General features: G+C 48.3%; 1 protein-coding gene across 5 annotated transcripts in view; it reads left to right on the top strand.

Moving 5' to 3' along the window:
* The window catches only part of EXD3 (exonuclease 3'-5' domain containing 3), a 3,187,846-nt gene that overhangs the window by 1,793,528 nt on the left and 1,379,646 nt on the right, over nt 1–14,672 (top strand). For all 5 annotated transcript variants that reach the window (XM_069609779.1, XM_069609780.1, XM_069609781.1 and 2 more), the window contains one exon: nt 3,890–4,060. In XM_069609779.1, coding sequence (XP_069465880.1) covers nt 3,890–4,060 — 171 coding nt within the window. The remainder of the gene's footprint in view (nt 1–3,889; nt 4,061–14,672) is intronic.

Raw genomic sequence — 14,672 nt, 5'->3', positions numbered from 1 at the left:
GGTGCAAATTCCGCCAACACCGGATCCGCTCCTGTTGCAGGAAATTTTAACCTTGCTAGAGAAAGGTGCCATAGAACTGGTACCTGTAGCGGAGAGGAACAAGGGTTGGTACTCCCCATATTTTCTCATCCCAAAAAAGGACGGAGGACTGAGACCCATCTTTGACTTGAGAAACTTGAACAAGTTCCTCAGGAAGGACAAATTCAAGATGGTGACTCTTTCTCAGATCCTTCAGGCTCTCCAACTCCAAGATTGGTTGGTATCATTGGACCTTCAGGATGCTTACTTTCATGTGCCAATCCATCCAAAGCACAGAAAGTACCTGAGGTTCGCGATTGGCAATTCTCATTATCAGTTTCCAGTTCTGCCATTCGGGTTGACCTCCGCCCCGAGGGTTTTCACTAAACTGTTGGCGGTTGTGGCAGCAAGTCTCAGGAGAGGGGGTATTCACATATATCCCTACCTGGACGACTGGTTGATCAGAGCAAGTTCTCCAGAACAAGCTCAGGAACATCTTTCGATCACCTGCCACTTCCTCCACAAACTGGGCTTCTCCCTCAATTTCAAGAAGTCCCACATGATACCATCCCAGAAGCTCCAGTTTATCGGAGCAGTCTTGGACACTTCATCAGGAAAAGCCTCGCCTCCCGAAGTGAGAGCTCTCCACATCCAGCAGATGGTAATGAAGTTTCAGAATGCCCAACATCTACCGGCCTTCGATTTTCTCAGGTTGCTCGGCCTCATGGCATCCTGCATTTTCCTAGTACCAGAGGCCAGGTTGAGAATGAGATCCCTTCAATGGGCACTCAGAACTCAGTGGTCCCAGTTCTCAGGGAATATGTCGGATCTTCTGCAAGTCCCGAGCGCAGTTGCTCAGGATCGTCTATGGTGGACTTGCAACATCAACATTCTCAAGGGAGAGTCTTTTTGGCAACCATGGCCGGAGATAACGGTAGTGACGGACGCCTCACTCACGGGGTGGGGAGCACACACCAACGATCTGACAATCAGCGGTCGTTGGTCTCCATCGGAGTCCAAACTACACATCAACCTATTAGAGCTGAGGGCAATCAGACTAGCTCTGAAGGCCTTTCTGCCCTCTGTACAGGGAAAGAATGTCCTGATAATGACGGACAATACAGTGGCCATGTACTCTCTCAACAAGAGAGGAGGTGTAGGGTCACTGCCACAGAGAGGCAATGCAGCTCTCGTTCTGGGCAATACGAGAAGGAATCTCTCTGTCAGCAATTCACCTAGCCGGAGAGAAGAACATGGCGGCAGACGCTCTGAGCAGGCAGAGCACGGTCTCTCACGAGTGGGAGCTGGCTCAGGAAGTCCTTCTGGAGATCTTCGCCCTTTGGGGAACCCCTCAAGTGGATCTGTTGGCCACCGCGATCAACCGGAAGTGCGATCAGTACTGCTCAAGGGAATTTCCTCAAAGAGGAGCTCTGGGAGACGCATTCGTAGTGGAGTGGAAGTTTCTACTGCTGTACGCGTTTCCCCCAGTCCCCGTGATTCCTCAAGTAATCAGGAGGTTGAGAAAGTTCAGGAAAACCATAATCCTAATTGCCCCGGATTGTGCCAGGAGAACGTGGTACCCAGACCTTCTAGACATGTCCATCTGCCCTCCAATACGTCTTCCGCAAAGAGAGGATCTTCTCTCGCAAGAGGAAGGTCGGGTTCTCCATCCAGAGGTCAAGACACTCAACCTTCACGCATGGTTTCTGAGAGGTTGAGATACAAGGATTGGGATCTTCCGGATGACGTAATGGAAATCTTGCTTTCGGCCAGAAGACCAGCAACAAAGTCTTTGTACCGATGTCACTGGAATAGGTTTAGTAACTGGTGCAAAGACAAGGATGTGGACCCTTTTCAGTGTGGCACCCCAATGGTGCTTTCCTTTCTGCTACATCTAGCTAATATGGGGCTCCAGATAATAACAATCAAAGGATACCTTGCTGACTGTCCATTTTCAAGCGCTCCTCGGAAGAGGTTTCATATTTCGAAATACCGTTAATTCAATTCTTAAAGGGGTTTACTAATGTATACCCTCCAGTACCTTTTCATGTACCAACCTGGGACTTAAATTTAGTATTAAAATTCTTGACTTGCATACCTTTTTGAGCCTCTGCACTCATGTCCATTGAGGCTTTTGACTCTAAAAACTGTCCTCCTTGTGGCCCGATCATCAGCCCGCAGGGTTAGCGAACTTCAGGCTCTCTCATGCACATCACCATATACTATTTTTTATAAAGATAAGGTAGTCCTTAAAGTTAAACCTTCGTTTTTGCCAAAAGTAGTCTCGGACTTCCATTTGTCACAAAAAATAGTACTACCTACTTTTTATCCTTCACCTCATCTGGGCAAAGAAGAGGAGAGATTACACAGATTAGATCCCAAGAGGGCTTAGTTTTTACATATCAAGGATGTCTAAATTGAGACAAGATGACCAACTGTTTGTGTGCTATACTGGTCAAAAATTAGGCTTATCTGTAACAAAACAGACCATTTCCCGCTGGATCATATTAGCCATAGTTGAATGCTACAGATTAGTGGGAAAAGAACCACCAGATGGGCTTCGTGCCCATTCTACAAGGGGAATGGCTACTTCTGCGGCTCTAAAGTGGGGAGTCCTGGCAGCAGACATTTGTGCAGCTGCAACCTGGAAAACAATGCATACTTTTGTTAAACATTATTGTTTGGACACTGCCTCCTCTAACGAGGGTTTATTTGCAAAGGCAGTTCTGCATTCTGTCCACGAAAACTGAAATTGGTACTCCCACCTCCAAAAATTGATACTGCTATGGGAGCCTATCACAGGATGAGGAATACGTGGGAGGACACAATCCATTCGAAGAACAAGTTACTTACCAACTGTAACGTTCTTTCGATTGGATGTTCCTCCCACGTATTCCTCATCGACCCTCCCATCCTACCCCACAGTACAGTTTACGCTTTCTTACACTTTCCTCTCACGAAGAATGTATCGGTCATGGGACACGCCTGGGTGTTCCTCATATATATATATATCATCAAAAAAACAGAACTGAAGCAACGGGCGCGGCTCGAGCTATTTATACCATCGATGACGTCGACAGAGTACGGAGTACGTCGAGGACAATCAACGCCACGACCTCGAGCACAGCACCCTCTGCCGAGAGAATTTTTTCCCAAAGCAGCGAAGCTTGAGATAACGATTTATCACAAGATGAGGCATACGTGGGAGGAACATCCAGTCGAAAGAACGTTACAGTTGGTAAGTAACTTGTTCTTCTAAAGGTTATGTCTACCCCATTCACTGTAGCAAATTATCTTTGGGGACCAGTAGTTTAACAAGTACCATACCCCAATCCTTATATTTTACTCTTGTCATCACAGAGTCCCTGTTGCCCTACATGGTTTAGTTCGGTGGCAGCCTATCTGACGTTGTTTTGAGTGTGACTGCCTTGTAGGTGATGCAGTAGGATTTGAAGGAGATACATATTTTAAGTGGCAGCCAGTACAGTTTGATTCGGGTCAGGGATGTGATCGAATTTGCTGGGTCCTTTGTGTCATGCTGCAGCACGTAGGACTCATCTGAGGGGTGCCAGGGTGGTCGTCAAAGATCTTCCAGAAAGCATTGTCTTATACAGGTGGAAAGGGAGCAGGGTTTGGACAGCATGTATGAAGGTGTTTGCTCGGATGAGTGGCTTGATTTTTATCAGGAGAGAAAGTTTGTGCCAGGCTGTTTGTCTTCCTTGCTACGTGCTCTTTGAAGGAGAGATAAATCACCTTAATATCTCTTTTGGTTAGGTTTTAGCCTTAAAAATGCTTCAAATAAAAAAGAAAATGTGAATTGTCTTTTTTGCTGACTTCTTCATGAAATTTCGGTTTCTGTGTTACTTTCCAGAAGATGAAGCATGCCGTGGTGCCTCCCTCAGTACCTCCACCTCCACTGTCCCCCCAGAACTTCAGTGTGGTCTGTGATAATATGCTGCAGGGTCTAGGACGCTACCTGCGTTGCCTTGGAGTGGATGTCAGAATGCTTGAGAATGACGACGACCACAGGAAGGCTGCTGAGGTCAGATATCCAACTTGCTTAATCTCATATCAGAATATGTGCTTTTTAGACCTTTCTTCATCACTGCTCTGCTCCCTACTTTAGAGTGGGAATTGTTAAAGATTTACTACATTCTTCATGGTTGGATCTTCCATAGACTTGCGTGCCTTGAATATTCCATGTCAACAGTCTGGGAACCCTCAGTACAATTCACAAAGCAGTTTAAAATTCAAACCTACAGTACACTAACTCCCCTACCATTCCCCCCCCAATACACACACTCATCCTCGGTCTTTTACCATGCAGTCAAAATGGTGATTATGATATAAACTCCAATACTGGAGACTATCTTTAAATTCTTTATCACACGTTATGCTAAAGGGAGCCCTATTGCCATTTATCCAGTTTCATTCAATGCTTGAAGCTACTTCTATATTTTAAAAATAACTTAGGGTCCCAGATATAGTGGGGGAAGGTAGAGTTAGTCCTCTTGTAATAACCAGCGAACCCCCAAAATATCATAATACTCTCCTAGAAGGCTTCTTCCGTCTCCTCCTGGGGTTGGATTATTTATTTCCCACACAAAAGCCAAAGTATTTTAACTCTGATTGTGCTAAACAGCATTTTGTGTGACTAGCAGCTAATCTGGCTATGTGCAACGTCTAGTTTACCAAGCGCAAGAGATGCATTAACTCCTAATACCCCCTCTGAAGCACAATGTTATCACTATAAGATCCTGCAAACTCCCGATGTTGACTTAAGAGGGAATCCATGAGCTTTTGGAAAGTGCCCCATGTAGCCCAGAGGGGAACAATGGTAAATTGAAAAAACCCTTCCGGGGTGGAAAAGGCCATTATCTATGCAAGCCAGCGTGACCAGCCACTTCCCTTTTGTGAAGCCAAGGGTGCAAATGATGGCAGAGAATCCAATCTAATTTTTATCAGCTTGAGAACCCCTGGCATCGGGTATGCATACAATTGGGAGAGCTCATTCACTTTTCTGAAATTGATGCAGAATCACCAACTCCTGTCAAACTTCACTAAAAGGTAAATTAGGGAGAACTGCTGACTGCAACCCCTCTACAACTGGCATTCTTTTTCCCCTTCTCGTTTGGCTTTGCGTTGGGCTGCAGGTACTCTATGTGGCATGAGATGAATGGATGTTCCTGTGTGGTATTGAATATGGTAGGAAAACCCCTGCTTCTGTCCGGGTACATCATTGAAGACATCAGAGGTATATGAGTCAAGAGGTTTTGCAAGATCCTAGATCTGAGTAGGGTCAGGTTTTCAGGCGCCAATGAGCAAAGTATCTGTGTTGGTCATTAGCGCGGATCCTTAGTTCTCCTGGAAGCTATAAGAGTGGAGTTACTGTTCTGTATCCATAATTTCAACCCATTAATGCAACATATATACTTCCTTTTGCAGTGTTCGGGATGTTGAACCTGTACTTGGTATTACCTTGAAACTATGTTGCAATATATAGATCCACGTGAGGGTGCTGAACTCCACAGCTCGTCCAGCATAAATGGTAGAAGTTTTTTTGTTTTTTTTTAAATATGTTTATTTTTGAACAAGGCAGGAAACATTACATACATTTGTAATCGACATGTAGCATGCATTGACCCATAAGAGTATTGCTTCTCCTTCCCCTCTCAGAGTTCATTTAGCAGATCAGTCTCCCTCCTCTTGTTCTCGCTCCTGCGGGGTGGGCCAGCTCTCCAGGACCCTCCTGGCCAGTTGGGGTTTATATGTTAAGGCTGGAAAGTCATGGTCGAATTCGAGGATCGGGTTCCAAATGTTCTGGAAGCGATGGAGAACACCCGCCCTGGCCGCAGTCACCTTCTCCGCAATGAGTACATCCCACAGTTTCACCCACCACAGGGGCAGGAGCGGGCCCTCCACCGACTTCCATGTACGGGCCACCACTATTCTGCCCGCCAGAAAGCAGTGCGATAAGAGTCTAGCTTTGGGGCCCTTGCGCGGGTAACTCCCCGGAATCGGGGCGCCTAAGAGGATAGGTTCGGGTTCTAGTGGGAGTGTGAAGTGCGTCATTGCTGCAATGGCCGCCAGGCATTCTTTCCAGAAAGTTTGGGCCTTGGGGCAGGTCCACCACATATGGAAGAAGGATCCTACCTGGCCACATCGCCTCCAACAGGCCGGGTCCAGCGCTTGATTCATGTGGTGCAATCTCAAGGGGGGATAGTACCACCTCAGTAGGATTTTGTGGGCGCATTCCCTATTTGTAACACAGGAGGAGGCTGATTGGGTGCGGGTCCAAATGTCCACCCAGGACTGGTCCTCTAAAGGGTGTCCCAAGTCTGCCTCCCATTGCGCCATGGCCCTGGACTTGAAGGTGAGAAAGTCCTTTTGGAGGAGCTTGTATAGTGTTGAGATCTTACCTCGGAGTGGAAGGTCGTTGAGGGTGAGTCCTATGGGTGTGGGCAGGCGTGTTGCTGCTTGACGAATCTGTGGGTGGGAGCACCAGTGACGCAGTTGGAGGTAAGTGAATCTGTCCGTTTCTCGAAGGTGGAAGTTATCCTTACATTGTTCGTAAGAGCGCAGTTGTCCTCCCTCGAAAAGTTGTCCTAAGGTCTCCAGGCCACCCGCAATCCAGTTTTTGAAGTTCCTGGGGGCCAAGCCCGGAGAAAAGGCAGGATTCATAAAGACCGGGGATGAGGGGCTGAGTCCCCTGGGGACTTTCTTCTGCTTCAGGGTCCTATCCCAAATGGCCACAGTATGTCTGGTGGATAGCAATAGCTCCTGCCATTGCCTTCTGGACCCGGTGAGATGTGGGGAAGAAAGCGTAGGGGTAGAGCTAGACGTGACTGTTCCAGGTCCACCCACCTAGGACGATTTGTAATTGTTTGCCATGCCTGATTGCATGCTAATTGGGCCGCCACCTGGTATTTCTGAAGGTCTGGGACTCCCAGGCCACCAAGTTTCGCGTTCCCCATCATTGAGTCCTTTGGTATTCTGGCTTTTTTCCCCCTCCAAATAAAGTGCAGCATCTTCCTCTGTAGGTTCTGGAGTGCTGAGGTCGGGATCAACACCGGGAGGGCGAGCATGCATACAAAAATCTTGGAAGCAGGTTCATCTTACATGCCGTGATCCTTCCCATTAGGGAGATCTCCTGGGAAGCCCAGCGCTTTAAATCCGTCTCCAGTTCTTGAAAGAGCAGGGGAAAATTCACTCGGTAGACCTCCGTTGGTTTGGCAGGAATCTGGACCCCCAGGTAGTTGATAGCCTTCGTCTTCCATTGGATCGGGCATATTGGTCTCAACTCTTCTCGCTCTCTCGGTGAGAGTCCGACTCCCAGCGCTGTTGATTTATTAAAGTTGATAGAAAAGCCTGTGACCTTTCCATAGTTGTTCAGTTCGGCCAGGGCGTGGGTTAACGATCTGCGGGTGTCGGTGATCGTTAGCAAGACATCGTCCGCGTAGAGGGCCAGTTTATGGTGCGAAGTCCCTACTTGGAGACCCTTGATTGCGTGGTTCAGCCTAATTCGTTGTGCGAAGGGTTCCATGATCAGGGCAAATAGGAGTGTGGACAGGGGGCATCCCTGTCTCGTTCCGCAGGTCAGCGAGATGGGGGTCGAGAGATTGCCATTGATTCGGAGTAGGGTTCTGGGGGATTCATAATTGGCTAGAATCATCGTGCGGAATTCCGGGCCAAAACCAAACGACTCCAGGGTGAGCCTCATAAATGTCCAGTCCACTTTGTCGAATGCCTTGGTTGCGTCTAGCGCTATAAGCGCCATCTTTTGGTCCCCACGTGTGGCTAATTCCACCAAATTTAGAGCTCTGCGGATGTTGTCTGCCGTAGATCGGTTCTTCAGGAAGCCGCATTGGTCGGGCTGAATTATATCTGGGAGGATGCGGGCTAGGCGAGTCGCCAGGATCTTGGAGTAAATATTGGCATCAATGTTGAGGAGAGCGATGGGCCTATACGAGGCTGGGCATCTCGGGTCGCCTCCGGGTTTGGGAAGCAGGATGGTGATGGACTCTTGCATCGATGGAGTTATCGCACCGGTCTCTCTAAAGGAGTTGAATAGCTGTACCAGTGGGGCTAGTAGCTGGAGCTTGAAGACTCTGTAGAACCTGGTTGTGTAGCCATCCGGGCCTGGCGCACGGGATTTCAGTGATTTTATAGCTTCATCCACCTCCTCTGAGGAGATTGGTGCCTCTAGGAGGTGCCGCGTAGCATCCGTGATACGGGGGAGTGCTGCTCCCTGAAGGTATTCCCTTTGTTCTTTCAGATCCTGTGGTGGCGCGGTCATTATCTGTGTCAGGTGTTCAGCTGCCAGGCGTTGTTTGTCCTGCTCTGCATTGTGGATTCGGCCTTGTGTGTCCCGAAGTCCAACGATTGTATTGTTTCGTTTTGCTTTGGCTAGTTTGGCCACCAGTAGCCTGTTAGCTTTATTGTTTTTGGCGTAATAAAATTGCTTCGCTTTGACCATTTGATGTGCTGTATGTTCGGCGTAGTGAGCCTCAATCTTCTGCTGTGCCGTGCGGAGGGCTCGTTGGGTCTTCGGGGACCACCCTTTTTCTTTGTGGGTCCGCTCTGCTTTCCGGAGGTCCTCCTCGAGGGTCAAGCGGGTCCGACGTCTAGTTTTATGGAAGGCAACACCTCGTGCTATCAGCTCCCCCCTCACAACCACCTTCATCATGTCCCATGTGTTGGCGGGCGAAGTGTCTGTTACAGGGTTCTCCAGAAAAAAGTTCTTGATTGTGGTGGCAATCGAGTCCCTAAGCGGCATATCGTTGAGAATAGGATCATAGAGCGTCCATCTCCGTCTGGCTGGGTGAGGAGGGACCTGAGCTCGGATTTCCAAGGACAATGGCCCATGATCCGACAGAATCCGTGGGCCTATGGAGACCTCGTTGGTGAACGAAAGCAGTTGGGGAGAAACCAGAAGGAGGTCGATCCTCGAAAATGTTCTGTGGACGTGGGAATAGAATGAGTAGTCTCTTTCAGAGGGGTGTAAGACCCTCCATGCATCCACCACTTCCAGGGTTCTGAATAAGCGTAGCAGTGCCAGGGCCAAGGTGAAGTCCCCGGATGATGGGGGATGGGACTTGTCAACTGTAGGATCCGGCACACCATTGAAATCGCCGCCGATAATGACTTGGCAGAGTATAGTTCCCCAAGTAGCAGGCACTTGACGGCAACAAACCAGCCCTCCAGACAAAGCTTTGTGTCAAAAATCTGAGGATCCACCCCTTCCCTGAAGAGAATAGCTGTACCACCTTTTTTGGCATTTCCAGATGCTCCAAATTGTTTCGGGAAGAGACGGGAGCGTAGACGTCCGAAGTCGGCTGGCAATAGGTGTGTTTCCTGCAGCATGGCCACCGTGGCCCCATCATTGTGAAGTTTCTGCAATATGGACTTGCGTTTAGCTGGGGAGTTTAGGCATCTGACATTCATTGAGATGAAATTCAAAGTGGAATGGTCTGAGCCGCTGGGCGCGTGGGTTGGCCCTACTTGTGGGGGAACGGGGAAAGGGGTTGTATCAGCCAACATCTCTTGTATCTTGCATCTGCGTGTTTTCCTGCCATTGAGTTTTTTGCTCCAACCTCCAACGGGGAGGTGGCGAATTAACTGGAGGGGGGGCAGGTTTGTGTATCCAGCACCCCCTCTTGGCCAACGTGGCCATGTAACTGTCCGTAGCCAACATGGCTGAACTTGTGGGTATCATCTTCCAAGGATGCAGATGGATTAGTCCTCAGAAGCGGGCATGGGCCGTGGGGTGGGGCCCCGCCGCCACGATCAGTAGGGTCATTTGTTCCTTAAAGATGGTAGGATTTTTTGCGTAGCTATTTCCTCTTTCTGAATCTCGGGACTCTGGACCATGAGTTTACTTTGGTGGTGGGTGATTTCGGGAGGTCTGGGTCGGAGGCCCTCTCTACGTTCACGGGTGATCGCGCTTCAGCAGGGGTCGGGTTCATGATCTGCTCAGCATCCTCCAAGTGGCTGATTCTTCTCTGGGTGCCTTTGTAGGTAAACTGGAGAGCCGTGGGGAAGAGCCACTGGTAGCAAATTTGTTGATCTTGTAGGAAGGCTGCTAAAGGTCAGAGAGCTCGTTGCCTCTGGAGCGTGAGAACGGACAAGTCTTGATAAATTTGGATTGGGGTGCCCTGGAAAGTTATTAGATCACAAGATCGGCTGATTGCGGAGATAGCTTCCTTCGTCGTGAAGAAGTGAACCCTGGCGAGAGCGCATCCTATGAGTGCGATCCAGGAGGAGCTGTGACTTCTCGAAGTCCGGGAGAAGAGCTTGAAAGAGGTCCCCTACGTATTCTGCCAAGTTTTTATCTGGGATTGAGGTCGGGACCCCTCGAATACTTCGGGCCCTGTTGACCACAAGGTCCTCCTGTTTAAATTCCATTGTTTCACATTTGTCCTGGAGGAATCTGATTGAGCGTTAGATCTCCGTCAGGGTAGATGCTTGGTCCTGGGTCCGGTCTTCCACTTCTCCTAGCCTCTGTTCAGCAGTTGTTACCCTTTGGTCGATGTTCTCAAGTTTGGTAGAGAGCTCCAGCATGCATGATCTGAATTCAGATTTAATGTCCGCCATGAAAGTTTTGATGTCATTTTTCGTGGCGAGGGAGCCCTTGTCTTCTGGGGTCCCCATGGAGGGGAGATCGGGGGGGTCTTGTCTTTTGGGCTTCTCCGACACCAATAGCATTGTTGCAATATCTGCGTTTTTGCCGGCTTTGGGTTGTCTGGACATGTTGTTCCCCCAGGCAAAACTGGGGATCAATGTGCTCCGGAGCCGGGAGGGAAGAAAGTTGCAGCGTTAGCACAGCAGGCAGAGGGGGGGGGCGGAGAGGGTGGGCCGGGGCGCCCCAGGATGATCTTCTCGTGTGTCCGGTGAATGGGGAAGGGGCAAGTGGGACCAACTGGGACCTCCAGTTGTGGGGAGGCCTCCATGATCCCGCAAGCGGCGGCACCCGGTCGGCGACGTCAAAGCTCCACCTCCTCCCCCGGCTCACCTCCACCCCGGGCCGGGGCCTCTTCACTCGTCGTCAGCTCTGCGAAAAGTCCCCACCAATACCTCTGGCCGTCTGCGGCGCGTGCGAGGCTGCAGATGAGGTCGCTGAGATGTCCGTAGGAGCTCCCCCTCGCCAGCTCCCAATGCTACTCCGCCGGTTGCGGCTGGGATCGGAGGGGCCGTTATGTAGCGACTTCCACGCTGGCCGTAGGGATCTGGAGGAGGGAGCTGCAAATGCATTGGAGAGAAGACTCTCGGTGGGCTCCCAAGGGTGGGAGCTCCTCCCCCTCCTCTACGCCATGCCGCGGCTTCTGCTGTTTCCTAGGCCCTTGTCCGCCATCTTGGAGGGAGGAGCGGGCAGGGAACTCAAAGACTTGTAACTTCGCGGCAAAGTCCTGGAAAGCTCCCGGAGCGCGGCCACCACTGCCGCAGGCTTTCATCGAGCCCTGGTTAGAGCGGGGTCCATCGTCTTAGCCTATTCGTGGCCCCAAAGTGTCACGGCAATGGGCACCCCACGGAGGCCATCAAGGGAGCGACTGCATTGTCGGCGCTCCAGGCCACGCCCCCCCCAAATAGTAGAAGTTTATCCCTAGGTTCAGACATTGCAATCCAAGAAAGGCTCAATTACAGTTCTGAATGATGTTTTGGAGGAGGGAGATCACTCGGTGGAAAGCAGAGCAAGGGAGACGGTTCAACAAAGTCTGTATTAGGGTACCTAGCCTAAAGTACTGGAAGTCCAAAGTTCACATTGGCCTAATATCAAAGCACAGTTCCCATACCTCTGCTCAGGACAGTATCCAGCCAGCAACTCAATCTCAGGGCTTGGGGTGCCCCTTCACACTTATTTCATGGGGCGTGACTTTCCATCATGGCTGATTTTTTTTATACAGGCTGTGGCCTTTGTCTTGGCTGAAACTCTTTTACTTTGCTTTCTTGTACGTCCTCACCCCAGAAGGGTAAACTGATGGCCACAACAGAGCTGGCTGCCTAGGCTAGACTTTGAGCATACCCCTATTGCTGAGTCTTGTTCCTATTAGCCCTGAAGCCTGGGAATGTTCAGTAATCAGTGGTTCCCTGGTTTAGCATTTAACATTACTATGTATCCCGCCCACCATGGTACATGTGTGTAGAATGTGTGGCCCCTAACCTTGGCCTGAAAAACTAGCAATCTTTAAGTTGTTCTAGTGACCCCACTTATACCAGCAGCTTTCTAAATACCAGCATGGTGTCTTTAGTTGGCCCATTGTTCCTGCTATTTCCGCCAGAGTCTGGATTATTGAACCCAGTTAGCTCTTTTCTTTTTTGATTTAGTTAGCACAGTGGTCGCTTCTTTACTAGTCCCTGAGCTCCACTCATTGTGCATCCTCTCTCTACTGACATCCAACCCTGACTTCCCACATTTGAGACTCCACTGGCATAGCCTACTCACCTTTTCTCTTAGTGGCCATATGACCCTGTTGGTTTGGCCACAGCCCACGTTCCTTGCTATTCAAATTAGGTGGTCTTCATGGCCTGAACATCCTGTTGTTCCCACCCTTCTCTTAACATATCTAGGGCATCCCGGGGCTCTCGATTGTATATACCCTAAATGTGGTTGAAGCCTGTGGAAACCTGCAGAGGTATTCTTTAAGGTAAATAAAGAGCAGGGTAGCAACTCATCCCAATGTTTCCCATCCTTGTCTACTCATTTCCTTAATACGTTTTCAAGGTCTCTTTAAACTTGCCAACTAGCCCATCACTTTTGGATTGATATATGGAGGGGGGTGTACGGTCTTCACATATAGGAGGTCTTTGATTTTACTCATACATTTCTAAATGAAACTAGACCCTTGGTCTGTAAGAATTTCTTTTGGGAATCCTACCAATGAAAAGTAGGGGACCAGATGTTTAAGAATGTTGTCATATTGGCCCGAAGATGGAAGGCTTTAGGGTATTAGGTATCATAGGCAATTAGAATACATATATATTTGCTGTCTGCATTGTGGGCTTTAACAGGTGCCTCAATATCCAGCCTTATCTAGTTTGCTGCCAGCCTAGATTTGGGAGCTCTTCTCCATTAAGTATCCATGGGCACTTTGATCAGAAAGCTTGTTATCCCCAACAGCCTGTCTCTGAGGGAGGGAACTGCACAATCTTCCACACTGTATAGGTCAGACCCTGCAGCCTCTGTGTCGCTCTGTAGGGAATGTTTGCCTTGTAGGAAGACCGACTTGCCTTCATGGTGGTCGGGGAGTGTTCTGGGTTGTAATCCCAGATTGGGTCCTGCTAATACCACTTTTAACACCATTGTGTAATGTGGGGACTGTCCAAACTCACAATACACCAGGAGCATCATTCAGCAACTTTATTTCTACTTCACTAATATGATCGGATGAACACCTATAGGGCCTAGGGGTTGTAGAAAACCTTACATGGATGGATTTGTTAAATAGTGTCGGGTTGAAAGGTCAACTAAACAAGTGCAAGGGCCTATGCTAAGGGACCTAGTGCCCCAGTGCTACTCTAGTTCCCTATCTTACAAAATACAGTTCGAGGGATTTAGCCCCTTATGGCTGTCCTTGTATCTTTCACATTCACAGGATTTCTATTGTTCCCCTGCATGCTTTTTTTACTAGAACTCTGGTTGCCCAAAGGTTATCTCCTGGATTCTTATGAAGTAGCTAGATCACATGCCTACCAGGATGAATTGTATAATACCCACCTGTCTAACAACTGGTATCTAGTCCAATCTGTTCTAAAGGGACAGAGTCCCAGCCCCATCAATTTTCCTAGTGCCTGCAGTCAGCTCATGGTTATACCTCAACTTATTATCATATTTTCTTCTAGTTTTTGTATGTATACAATGTCAGTTTTTTGCATTCAATGCATACATTATCAATCTCAGAACTCACTCCTTATTATTTGTTGATCATGTTCAATTTATTGGTTATTTCATTACCAATACAGTTTTTGCATCACTTATTTTGTGTCTATGTACATGTTACATATTTCATAGTCATATGCACATTCTGTGTTCAACATCACAGTGACCCCTGATCTTTATCTTTTCAAACCAGTGGGGCTGTATTCACATATACAGATTTTATAGCAATTCTACAATTAGCTGTTTGTGCTGCCACCATCACATTGTGATCTAGAGTCCACTAAAAACCCATAGAAAACATTCTTTAATTCCAACCAGAGTTGATGGTGGCTGCACAAACAGCAACTACTCTATTGGTAAAGAAATAACCAATAAATTGAACTTGATCAACTAATAATTAGTGAGTGAAGAGAGTGAGGATTTATGCATAGCAAGCCAAACAACTGTGAAATTGTATATGTACAAAAGCTAGAAGAAAAGATGATGAAATGTTGAGGTAGAACAGTGTAATTGTATATTTTGTCACCCCAAAGTACCTTGCATCAAGGGGTTCCCTGATGTTTTATGAAGTCAGCTCAGGATCCGATCCGTGCTGTTGTTGCTATGAGGTTCTAGACCCCAATTTTGGGGCAACATGATTGGCCTAGTGTGAGTCAAATTGTCATGGCTCAAAAAAAGCTGGCTTTTGATAGATACATTTGAGGATACGTTACTGCGCGCCCAGATCTATATACTTGTTAAAATGCCATGCTATAATTATTTGTGTTGTGTTTGGTAGACT

Source organism: Ambystoma mexicanum, chromosome 8 (genome assembly GCF_040938575.1).
Source record: "Ambystoma mexicanum isolate Mex_15411 chromosome 8, UKY_AmexF1_1, whole genome shotgun sequence".
NCBI lineage: Eukaryota > Metazoa > Chordata > Amphibia > Caudata > Ambystomatidae > Ambystoma > Ambystoma mexicanum.
Note: the sequence above shows the minus strand (reverse complement) of the source record. Positions and strands in the feature narration are given on the sequence as shown.